The 13306-nt window shown below is 41.4% G+C and overlaps 1 protein-coding gene across 4 annotated transcripts in view; it reads left to right on the forward strand.

Annotated features, from left to right (window-relative positions):
• LOC126272290 (uncharacterized) overlaps positions 1-13306 on the forward strand; it is a 369363-nt gene that overhangs the window by 225128 nt on the left and 130929 nt on the right. For all 4 annotated transcript variants that reach the window (XM_049975054.1, XM_049975052.1, XM_049975050.1 and 1 more), the window contains exon 3: positions 9798-9941. In XM_049975054.1, coding sequence (XP_049831011.1) covers positions 9798-9941 — 144 coding nt within the window. The remainder of the gene's footprint in view (positions 1-9797; positions 9942-13306) is intronic.

The raw sequence follows: 13306 nt of genomic DNA on the forward strand, positions 1-13306 counted from the left end.
ACAAATCTTGGAAGCATTACGAAACTGAAATATCTTACTAGCCCTTTTACCAAAACACCTTACTTACAATCGGGGGTTACTCTACAATTACAAATTATCAGCAAACTCATCTGTACTAACACGCAGGCAAAAACAAAAATCATAGTTATTTAACATCTTTACCTTGCTTGCACGTCGACCTATGCTTCCAAGTTCAACAATATTAACATATCTGAATTAATATAACACTTGTTAGCTTCACACAGTCCACCACAGAAACTGCCTACTCCATCGTCTTTCCCTCACAGACAGCTACCTACAACTGTGACCCGGCGCTCTCTTACTCCAACACTACAGTCTGACACGAGAAGATATATCTTTGGCTCTGCGGTCGCACACAGTCAGCGATCCGCATTATCGAGCCTATAAGATTCATTCATCGTTGATAGTATACTAGTTTCATTTTTAATTTGTTAGTATTCTTATCGTATTCAGGTGACACATACAAGTGCGCCCAACAGACTCCTTTCACAATCCTCTAGCATGTTTCAACAAATTTGGCGCATATTTGCCAGTACCTTGTTCAGCAAATGTGTGGGAAATTCATGTAACTCTGTCGCATCATTAAATTTGAAACAATTGATAGTGCTCAGGTGCACTAGTGTAAATGATGATCTGGTTATAATATGAATAAATTGTCTTGTAAACAAGGTTGCTGACAAATAAATTATGTAAAGCAGAATCAGGATACAATCCTGAACGTCAACATAATGGTATAGGATTGGGCAAGGGAAAGGAAGAGTCATGGCTGAAGCCAATGAGAATGTTGAAGTGACTGCAACATAAAGTTCATTTCCTTTTCCTTTATTCAGGTTCAACAACTTAGTGGTGATCAATGTGGATTGCATTCAGTCTACCAATACATCTGAAATCTTTATTATTTTCCTCAGTCATGTGTAGAGATAGAAGAGGTACTCGGCAACCGATTGCCAACAACTTTAATTGTTGATTACCATAATATTAGCAACGTGATGACCAGCATCTTAACTGCTCTTCATTCTAGAGAGTGTTCTGAGATCCAAACAACATATATAGTCACTTATGTTGAAGTATGAATACCAGTAGCAAATTGCTCCAATATCATGAACAGAGGTAGCAGACTGGATAATGGGAGGTACAAAAAAGTAAATAGCAAATATAAGGTAGTGGAACATGACCTTTTCCATCTACGTCAACATCGAGTAATCTATCTGATCAGAAAAAGTTCAGTATCCTAATGAAATTCCGGGCTGGATGAAGCAACAGTGCCTTACATCAGAGTGAATAATTAAAATTGGAAGTAAATCTTGAATAAAACAACATGAATAAGTGTGGCATCAGGATTCCAATTAGACATAGAATAACCTAACATGACACACAACATCATTGGTTTATAACACCATACTGTGGCTCTCAGTGCCCTTGGATATGCAATGTTGAGACATAATTACATAAAGAAACCAACAGTCAAATCAAGAACTGAACGGCTCCAGGTGGTCTTGTAACTGGAATACATGTAAATCTTAAGAACTAAAACAACTGTATAGAAAATATCAATCAGTGACTCCATGTAGCCATTCCAGATATATAAATGTTAATCTTAATCTGAAAATGTGACAGAGAACATATTTTTGGCTCTAGGTGGCCTAGTTTAACATGGAATAAACACGAAAGCTGAGAAACTATCATAAAGTATAATTAACTATAACTTTATATGGAACTCAGAGGCCTATGCATAATTCACAATGAGAATATGGAATTTGAGACGGCTTTTACATCAAAGTGCATAAATAGCAATATTATATAAAAGTAAGGCTCTGTATGGGCTGTATGAGTACATATTAGACAAATAGAATCATGGAATCAAAGTAAGGTATCATGTTAGCAAAAAAAATATTTATAGGTTCTGTAGCACCCACAGGACTTCATAAAACTACCTATTAAATGACCTACATCTCTAACAATGCGTATATCTACAGGGAAAGATATGGGAATGACTAATAAGGGCAGTGTACTTCATCTGTAAAGAAAATGATTAACAGTCGATCATCATTTTTGCTGAGTCAAGAAATGCTATGGTCAAAGCAAAGAAAAAATCTGATTATAGTATATGCAAGGGTAAAGACAAGAATACTAAATGTAGTGTAGCTTACTGACTAGATAAATGAAACACATCACAGTAAATCATGGATAAATATGCAAAGATGCAAATGAATTGCTATAATAGTGAAACATGTGAATAGTAACCCAAAAAAAAAGTCATGCATGCTAACATATGAAAGCAGTATCATATCCAATCTCATAAGGAATAGTGAAAAAAATGTTTATAGGTGTAATGCTTCTGTGACAGTCTCCCACAAACTACTCCAGTCATAAGGCTCAAAAAAGACAGAGTTTTCTAGAAATAACACAATATACACAAATTAACATCATACACTATAATTATAGAAAAATCATCAATATATCAATATACTCCTCTCTATTGGAGTACAGCTCAAGGCATGAACACTTAAACATCAATATTCCACCCTTATTCCAAAAGTTTGGTGCAGCACATGGCATGAACACACGGTAAATAATCTAACAGTGCTCTTATACCTAACACAAAATGCAAAAAAATATATACTTAATGCCAAATCTTTATACGCAAAATGCCTAATTTAACTAGTACACCAATAGGAAAATGGTTATAAAAGCCCACAAGGAAACAGTGTGAGAAGTGTCAATGCTGTTCAGTATTCTAGGTAAGTTGCTTATGTTGTGCTTTCTATGTACTGCATTTCTTGCACTTCCATGTGCTTCTGTTTGTGAGCATAGTGGTAGGATGGGATACAATGAGATTTCTGTAAACTGGTTCTGCAAAATATATGAAATGAATGAGTATATGCAGTAGACATGAGTTACAGGGTATATTGGTCTCTTAAATCTACATAGGTGAAAGCAAGTACCCTAGTGACATAATCAGGTATAAGTGATGTACAGCAAATGAGAGCACAAGACTGGGCATAAACGAAATATGTGTACAAGTGACTAACCTAACCAAAAATGTAATAATAATTCATCAAACAATAGCACAAATGTCAGTAGTAATACTCTCTTGCTAAGAGTGTGCAATGCTGGCCATAATGCTTTGAAATGCACATGAAATTTTTTTGGCTGATAAACGAGAAATTTAAGAAAATCCAAATTCTTTAAATATATATGAACTGGACAGGGAGACCGTACTGATTATGATGAATTACGAACAATTAGATTTTTTTGTAGCAAAATTATATTGCAAGTTAAGTTTGGCTTTTCAAAAACACCTGAGAAAATTACGTTACTCACAATTGATTCACAAACTATGAGATTTAAACCGCAAGTATTAGGTAACCTCTTTAAACCAGTATAAATTCATATCATCAAATTGCATATAGTTCTGTTAGCAAATCTTGGAAGCATTACAAAAGTAAAATATCTAATTAGCCTTTTTATCAAGACAGTTTACATACATTTTGGGGTTATTCAATAATTACAAATTATCAGTCAACTTATCTATACTATCGTTCTGGCAAAAGCAAAAGTCATTATTATTTAACGTCTTTACCTTGATTGCATGAAGACTTCTACTTTCAAGTTCAACAATATTGACATACCTAAATTAATCTAACACTTGGTGGATTCACACAGCAAACCTCTAAGACAGCCTAGTTCATAGTCTTTCCCTCACAGACATCTACATACAACGGTGCGCCCACCTCTCATTTACTTCAACACTACAGTCTGAGACCAGAAGCAGTATCTTCGGCTCTGCGGTCGCTCACGGTCAGCGATCCACATTATCGAGCATATCAATAACATTCATCGCTTACAGTCTACTAGTTTCATTTTAATTTATTAATTTTCTTAGCTTTCTCTGGTGCCACATACAAGTGTGCACAAATAGACTCCATTCAACATTTCTTTTGTAAAGAGTCAGAACATAGGAAACTGAAATATGTATGTGTGCTTTCGTATGTTTTGATATAAAATTGTGATTTTTTGAGGAATTTTAATAGCTGCTAAAATACTAGGATGTGTTTGCTATTTCATTTTAGTGCTAAACACATATTTTCTGGAGAGGGTTTATGTAGGGGGAGGAGGAGAAGCAAGGAAGGGGTTTACAGGGCACAAGTCGGCTAGTTCCAACATCTCAAATTTTGTAATTTTTTGCATTTTTTGTTTTTCAAATTTTCCCAACACTAAATGACGTCATCGATAAGAGTCCATGTCTTGTGGTATCGTGGCACTGATTTCGTAGATATGTCAAGGTATGTGATGTCACAAATGTAAACAAATTAGAACAAATCAGAACTCTGACTAGGCACGTTTGATGGCATGGAGTTACACCACTTTGCTTCTTTATGTGTTGGCTGCATGTTACCCCTGTGTCTAATTGTAATACAAGGAATTTTATAGTTTCAGATGTTGTTTACAGTCAGTAAAGTCGATTTCTGGTGTCAGTGGATCTTAAATTTCGTAACCTTAATTTTCGTGGGGTTCAGATTTCGTATGTTCACTGTGTAGCAGTCGTTAATTTATTAACTAGTCCCATCATATTTGAGTTTGATTAGTACGTTTGTCATCAACAAACTTCAAGCTCTCCGATAGTCTTTAAAATCTTTGGAAATTTATATAATTCACAAATGCTGCTATGAAGTCAAAGTTTTATAGGACAAAATGGATGTTATGATCTCGGTAGCTTACACCAATGATGGGGTGTTACTGTTACACCAAATGATGGCCCAGTCGATGTTGGGTATGTGAGCGAGTGTGACTGGCATAATGAGATCACTGACGAGGCCAAAAAGAAATGAGATCTACTAAATACAAGATTTAATGGCACCATCATGGATTTAAGGCGACGTAACGCTGTAAGGAAGGCATAAAAGAGGAGCAGAGGCTAATAGGGATTAATTCTAGCGACGACGTATGTCGAACGTGGGAAGATCCACTTACATAAGCAAGTCAGACAAAGGGGAATTGTTATAGCCCGCTTTCTAAGAACGAACATCGTGGAAACGGTTAAATTGTTCGGCTGTTCGCCTGCTACTTTCGTGAGCATCTACGTAATAAGATGAAGGACAATGGAGCCACAAGTAGACAACAAGATGTTAAACGTCCATACAGCATCGCAGTATGCAGACGTCGGAGACTCGTCTACTCGTCAGAGTAGTACAGACAGCGATCTGTGACAGATCTCAAGACAGAATACAACGTTGGGGCAGGCACACGTGTTCGGACTACACCTTCTTGTGCACATCATTGAACATGAGGTTCTTCAAGAAACGACTCCACATCTTCCCATGTCCCAACCACACTGCCAGATATGATGGACACTGACATGGGATCATGGAGACTGAACCATAGATCAATAGAAACGTATTGCCTGGTCGGATGACTAGAGATGCTTCTTACACCAGGTCGATGGTTATTTTCGGATACCCCGTCATACAGGCGAATGGCTGCTCGAAACATACACTGCACCAAGGACGATGAGCGTCGGCGTCAGTATTATATCGTGGAGGACACTGAAGTTGTCTCCCACTGCACCTGTGGTGGAAATCGACGGCACCATGACTGCTGCGCAGTATGTGTGCTATACTGTGATTCGTCTACATCCACTTACTCTTCATGCCTCCCCCGAAGGAAATGGCATCTTCCAGCAGGATAACTGTTAGTACCACAAGCCTAGAATCGTGCTACAGTGGTTTGAGAACTATGATGTTGAACTAAGATTGGCGTCTTTCTCAGAAAACGTGTCTGATCTTAACCTGTTGTAACAAATCTGATACCGTAACTGGCACCAGATCTGCGTTCTTACACCAGTGGCCAGAAGCTTATGAAAATTGCGTAATCAGTGGGAAGACATCTGGTGCTAGATACCTACGGAAATTGTCAATTAATGCCACGCAGAACTGCCGTACATCCATCTTCTATGGAAAACGGGAAGATGGCCAGTTAGTATATGACGATTGATAAGAACGCCTTCAAATGTGTGTTTTTCGAAGTTTTCTGTCTGGTTTTTGAGCATAAATTCACCATCGTCATGTCCTCAGTTGACAATAATTGGATTAAACCTACTAGGATGGTCAGTAGTTCTAATGGAATGTTGTCTACTTCCATTAGAAATACTGCCAGCCATGGGAGAGCGAGTCCTGACAAAACTCTACCATCAGGTGAGCAAGATGTATGAGACAGGCAAAAACCCTCAGACTTCAAGAATAATATAATAATTCGAATCCCAAGGAAAGTAGATGTTGGCAGATGTGAAAATCACCGAACCATCAGTTCAATAAGTCACAGCTGCAAAATACTTACACGAGTTCTTTACAGACGAATGGAAAAACTGGTAGAAGACGACCGCGGGGAAGATCAGCTTGGATTCCGTAGAAATGTTGGAACACGTGAAGCAATACTGACCCTACGACTGATCTTAGAAGAAAGGTTAAGAAAAGGCAAACCTACGTTTCTAGCATTTGTAGACTTTGAGAAAGCTTTTGACAATATTGACTTTAATACTCTGTTTCAAATACTGAAGGTGGCTGGCATAAAATACGGGGAGCGAAATGCTACTTACAATTTGTACAGAAACCACATGGCAGTTATAAGAGTCGAGGGACATGAAAGGGAAGCAGTGGCTGGGAAGGGAGTGAAACAGGGTTGTAGCCTCTCCTCGATGCTATTTAATCTGTATATTGAGCAAGCAGTAAAGGAAACAAAAGAAAAGTTCTGAGTAGATATAAAATCCATGGAGCAGAAATAAAAACTTTCAGGTTCGCTGATGACATTGTAATTCTGTCAGAGACAGCAAAGGACTTGGAAGAGCAGTTGAGCGTAATGGACAGTTTTTTTAAAGAAGGATATAAGATGAACATCAACAAAAGCAAAACGAGGATAATGGAATGTAGTCGGATTAAGTTGGGTGATGCTGAGGGATTTAGATTAACAAATGAGACACTTAAAGTAGCAAAAGTGTTTTGCTATTTGGAGAGCAAAATAATTGATGATACTCGAAGTAGAGAGGATGTAAAATGTAGACTGGCAATGGCAAGGAAAGCGTTTCTGAAGAAGAAAAATTTGTTAACATAAAGTATTGATGCAAGTGTTAGTGTAGGAGTGTAGCCACGTATGAGAATGAAACATGGACGATAAATAGTTTGGACCAGAAGAGAATAGAAGGTTTCGAAATGTGGTGCTACAGAAAAATGCTGAAGATTACATGAGTGCATCACATAACTAATGAGGAGGTATTGAACAGAATTGGGGAGAAGAAGAGTTTGTGGCACAACTTGACTAGAAGAAAGGATCGGTTGGTAGGATATGTACTGAGGCATCACGGGATCACCAATTTAGTACTGCAGGGCAGGGTGGAGGATAAAAATCGTAGAGGGAGGCCAAGAGATGAATACCCTAAGCAGATTCCGAAGGATGTATTCTGCAGTTGGTGTTGGGAGATGAAGAACCAAGGATAGAGTAGCATGGAGAGCTGCATCAAACCAGTCTCAGGATGGTCAGTTGGTTTTGATCCTATTACAGCCGACTGAGGATCTGATGATGATAGAGTGCAACACCAAAATAGCTCGCAATTAACAAAGAAAATTTTAAGAAACTCACCGCTTAAGTTGGTTCCGCCAATCTTCACATGCAGAATCGTCTTGTATGGCCTTCCCTAGCTGTACTGTTACGCTATTAAGTAGCTGGTCATAGTGTTTTGTTTATTATTTTAGTTCCCGTCTCGATGAATGCACGGGCACAGAGCGAAGTGGACTTACATTCTTTTCTCGCAGCACTTGCTATGGAATTTGAAAAAGATTATCGTATACGAAGTGTGCCACTCATCTCCGTTCGTTGTTGGTTAGGAATTTTTTTCGATCATCGTAGTTGCATCATGTTACACGACTGCTAATGGCACACGATACGTTGTATAATTGTTGGCGAGCCGACGTTGATACACCAACAAACCTGACAGTTTCATTCACACTAGGGTCAGGTGTTCGCTTGAAAGCTATACTTGTTTTCTCCTGTTCTGTCGCATCTTCACGTGCACGCATCACGCTGAGCTTATTCCATGCAACTGACTCAACTACACACGCCACTTCAATGCCACGAGTTACGTTAGCGCTGGAGTGCCATTACCTTGTACCAGTTCCTCACAGTACACAGTGCTGCAAATCTCTTTTAAAGGAATGAATAATTTTCTGGCCGGTGAGCTCATGACATTTTCGCATTAGATATGAAGTACGATTGCTAGAGCTTTATTTATATATTTTTATTGATGTGTGTGCTATTTTCTTTTAGTCTGTTACCTTGATAACAAAAACGAACCAAATGTTGCGCATGAATTTGCTTGAATATCGCAGATACTATTTTAACATAATTTCGTATATTTCGGTATAACTAAGCACTATGGTGTTACACAGCGATACGTTACACTAGATAGTTAGCCCCCGCGCTCTGAAGCGCAATACAGGAGTCACTGGGACTGTACTGCTCTGACAACAAAGGTGTTGATATTGGGAGAGGGCTGTCAAGGTCTCAAGAAATGCCTCCTGGTCCTCTCCAAAGCTCATCTGCTCACTGATTCCCCAATGCTATTGTAGGTCGACGTTCTGGCGTGGTGCGTCTCATTGATATAACGTATGGCCTTTTCCCGCTTTTCTCTCAGCCATATAGGCTTGCAGTTCATAACCTGAGATTTCAACTGTCATCGAGTTCGGATTATGCCACAGCACCTCATTCCTTATTATATTATCGACCGCTGTGTTACCGAAGACATGCCAATCCTGATTTATAACATCTGGTCTAATGGCACACTCCCAAACTATTTGGTCCGGGGTGTCGATGCTACACATTCACAAGTGTGGTGCATTGTTGTATTTTTAATAAGTGCTTGGGACATGGGTCATTTACCGACAGGTATTGTATAGCAGCTTTGGTCAGAGGGAAGTATGACATTCAACATGTTCCTTTTATGTTACAAAGGAACAGCTATGTTCTCATCCCTGTTTCTATCCTGTCCCAGATATCTCGCCATTCTGCAATGAAGCATGCCTTTAATTCTTTATTCGACTTGGCGCTTCTACCCAGTATCTCTTTAATCTTATCATACTCGCCCATTTTGAGCCAATATTGTGCACTTCTCTTTCTTACGGCTAGTTCCAGAGGTAACAAGCCTCGTATCGCCAGCAGCGCTTCAGTCACTGTTGTTCTGTATGCAGAAGCACGCCTCCCTTTGCTCGCCGTAAAGCCTGTGCTGTCCTCCCTGTTCTGCTCTCTGTGTCCAAACGTAGACGCGTAGCACGCAACAGCGATTAAGATTACGTTGTGGTACGTTCTTATTGCACTTAGTGGCAGTTGAAATCTTCTTTGACTAATTGTTGCTATTTTGCTGTTGCCTCTCTGGCGGACGACTTCTACACATGCATAAAAGTTTTGCTTTTCGTTAATGTTTATGTCAAGTTACTACGTATTTTTTGTCTTTTCACAGGTTATTCATTATTCTGATTTTGGGGTTTCTCGTACTTGACAATGTTCTTTTTAGTAACAAATATACTACTTTGTGCGCTGCTATCGTTATTTTGTTATCTATGCCCAGCCACTTAGTCTTTCAAGAACTAAACTACTATTTTCCCCTAATTTAGCCCAACCGTTGGCAGACTAGCGGATCGTCTGCGTAGGCGATGCAATCTATAGCTTTTTTTATATTCTGAAGCTGGTATTGCTTACCCATGCTGAACTTGTTCTCCCATTATGCGCAGGCTTCCTCGCGGAATTCGCAGAGTTACGTGGCCGCCGTGGTGGAGTACGCGCCAGTGTCCGGGGCCACGCTGGAAAACAAGGACGAGATCTTCATGCAGAACGTCGCCGTCTACGCGTGTTTCATGGAGGAGGCTGCCCGGCAGGTAGGCACGAGCGCTCCAAACTGCCTGTTCACTGTTTAGGTACTGGTATGCGTCTACCAGACGGCAGTGAGACAATCAGAAATAAAGCGCTAACTGATGTGGATAATGAGGGAGATTTCATTTACGAAATCATTCCGGCATTCGCAGAAGTTTCTTTACTGGCACACTGGTTACCAGAAAAAGAAAAAAAGAAAATAATAAAAAAAACAGAGAACTGAGTGAAACGGTGGATAAAATATAACCGTAACACCGAAGCATTAACGTGGAAATGTTGAAACATTTAACTTGTTTTCGTACTCCCTTAATGATTTTATCTTGCTAAAATTTATTATAAGCTTATTTAACTTCTTTATTGATTATGTATTCTTAAATCATGTCCCGACGACTTAGGAAGAAATTCCGTTGCACGTTACATTTTATCTCGCTTCCTTACTAGTTGATTACCCGGCATTGCCTGGGTATGTGTTAATTCCAGTTCTGGAAGTACATCTCCTGCCTCCTGCTTTCCTTTCTCTGTACATCTCCTCTGCCTTACTCTATGTCACTCTCCTTTCCCCCTTCTCTCTGTCGACCTGCTGCACCCCGAAGTCTGTGGTCCATCTCGTACTGCCCCACTCTCCGTCCATCTGCTACACCCTACATCTCCATTTCTGCCCACCTACTTCTCTCCATTCTGTCTGACCATCTGTTCTTCCTCCCTCTGTCCATCTGCTCCTTCCCCTCTGATACTGTCCCCTCCTTCCCCCTCTATCTTCTCGTCACCGCCAATTTCTCCTTCTCCCCTTCTTTCTGTCCATATTCTCCTTCGCCTCTTATTGTCCCTCTCCCCCTCCCTCACACCTGTGTCTGCAACCCCCTGGCCCCTCTCTCTTTGTATACCTCATCCTCCCCATTTCCTTTTCCACGTTATCACTCCAGTCCTGTAGGAGGTTGTTGGTTCTTACCCTCTTAGTATTTCTTTCCAGACAGTAAGTATTATCTGCACCAAGTTTGGCTGAAATCGATCCAGGTGATGATCAGTTTATGCTCACATATATGTCACATATATAAAATACACTCCTGGAAATTGAAATAAGAACACCGTGAATTCATTGTCCCAGGAAGGGGAAACTTTATTGACACATTCCTGGGGTCAGATACATCACATGATCACACTGACAGAACCACAGGCACATAGACACAAGCAACAGAGCATGCACAATGTCGGCACTAGTACAGTGTATATCCATCTTTCGCAGCAATGCAGGCTGCTATTCTCCCATGGAGACGATCGTAGAGATGCTGGATGTAGTCCTGTGGAACGGCTTGCCATGCCATTTTCACCTGGCGCCTCAGTTGGACCAGCGTTCGTGCTGGACGTGCAGATCGCGTGAGACGACGCTTCATCCAGTCCGAAACATGCTCAACGGGGGACAGATCCGGAGATCTTGCTGGCCAGGGTAGTTGACTTACACCTTCTAGAGCACGTTGGGTGGCACGGGATACATGCGGACGTGCATTGTCCTGTTGGAACAGCAAGTTCCCTTGCCGGTCTAGGAATGGTAGAACGATGGGTTCGATGACGGTTTGGATGTACCGTGCACTATTCAGTGTCCCCTCGACGATCACCAGAGGTGTACGGCCAGTGTAGGAGATCGCTCCCCACACCATGATGCCGGGTGTTGGCCCTGTGTGCCTCGGTCGTATGCAGTCCTGATTGTGGCGCTCACCTGCACGGCGCCAAACACGCATACGACCATCATTGGCACCAAGGAAGAAGCGAATCTCATCGCTGAAGACGACACGTCTCCATTCGTCCCTTCATTCACGCCTGTCGCGACACCACTGGAGGCGGGCAGCACGATGTTGGGGCGTGAGCGGAAGACGGCCTAATGATGTGCGGGACCGTAGCCCAGCTTCATGGAGACGGTTGCGAATGGTCCCCGCCGATACCCCAGGAGCAACAGTGTCCCTAATTTGCTGGGAAGTGACGGTGCGGTCCCCCACGGCACTGCGTAGGATCCTACGGTCTTGGCGTGCATCCGTGCGTCGCTGCGGTCCGGTCCCAGGTTGACGGGCACGTGCACCTTCCGCCGACCACTGGCGACAACATCGATGTACTGTGGAGACCTCACGCCCCACGTGTTGAACAATTCGGCGGTACGTCCACCCGGCCTCCCGCATGCCCACTATACGCCCTCGCTCAAAGTCCGTCAACTGCATATACGGTTCACGTCCACGCTGTCGCGGCATGCTACCAGTGTTAAAGACTGCGATGGAGCTCCGTATGCCACGGCAAACTGGCTGACACTGACGGCGGCGGTGCACAAATGCTGCGCAGCTAGCGCCATTCGACGGCCAACACCGCGGTTCCTGGTGTGTCCGCTGTGCCGTGCGTGTGATCATTGCTTGTACAGCCTTCTCGCAGTGTCCGGAGCAGGTATGGTGGGTCTGACACACCGGTGTCAATGTGTTCTTTTTTCCATTTCCAGGAGTGTGAAATTCACATATTAATGTACAGATATGCAATCTATATGTCAAACGAATTTCGCCATGCTGTTTCGTTTTCACACAGATCAATGTTTACAACGTCATATTTCCTGAACTGTGTGTTGTACAAAAATATAATTTTGTAGGTACTTTCAGCAGCGTGTGTGGATACTGTAAACGGTACATGTTGCGTATAGAGTTAGTAGCAAAGAAGTAATAAATTTAAACACCATACGTGAAGCGGCAGTTTTACTGCATGAACAGCGAAAGTGAAGTAAGTAATAATTTGTTTTTCCTTTCATCATTTTGTGGGCCTTATGAGCGAGAAAAAGTTTCCTGACAGTTTGCAATTTTGTATCAAGTTAGTTTCAAGTCAGTAAGTGCACTCGTTATCAAATACTTGATAAATAAAATCTAGGTATTCTTTTTTACCCTCACCTCTTTGATGTCCGCTTGCTTATCTGAGTGGTAACGTGTTTACCTAACATCCAGCGGGCCCGGATTGGATTCCCGGATGAGTTGGACATTTTTTCCGCTTGTGGACTGGTGTTGTGTTGTCCTCGCCATTATTTTATCATCACCGAAACTTAAGTCCCCCAATCTTTCATTACTTGAAATAAAACTTGCAACTCGGTGGTCAAATTTACCCCCATGGGGCCTTCCGGCCATCAATGCCATACGATCATTTCATTTTTTACCCCTTTGGTAGATAGTTGGTTCTTACCCCGACAGCGACTATTGCCAGACAGTAAGTTATTATGCACCAAGTGTGGCTGAAATCGACCATTTTTATAAAATGTATAGATTCATTTTCTAAAATTAGCAGCGTAATTCTCTGTCATATACCAAGTCGTTGTTTGGCCACGTTAAAGAGACGGGAACGCTGCGACTTAGTT

Source organism: Schistocerca gregaria, chromosome 5 (genome assembly GCF_023897955.1).
Source record: "Schistocerca gregaria isolate iqSchGreg1 chromosome 5, iqSchGreg1.2, whole genome shotgun sequence".
Classification (NCBI taxonomy): domain Eukaryota; kingdom Metazoa; phylum Arthropoda; class Insecta; order Orthoptera; family Acrididae; genus Schistocerca; species Schistocerca gregaria.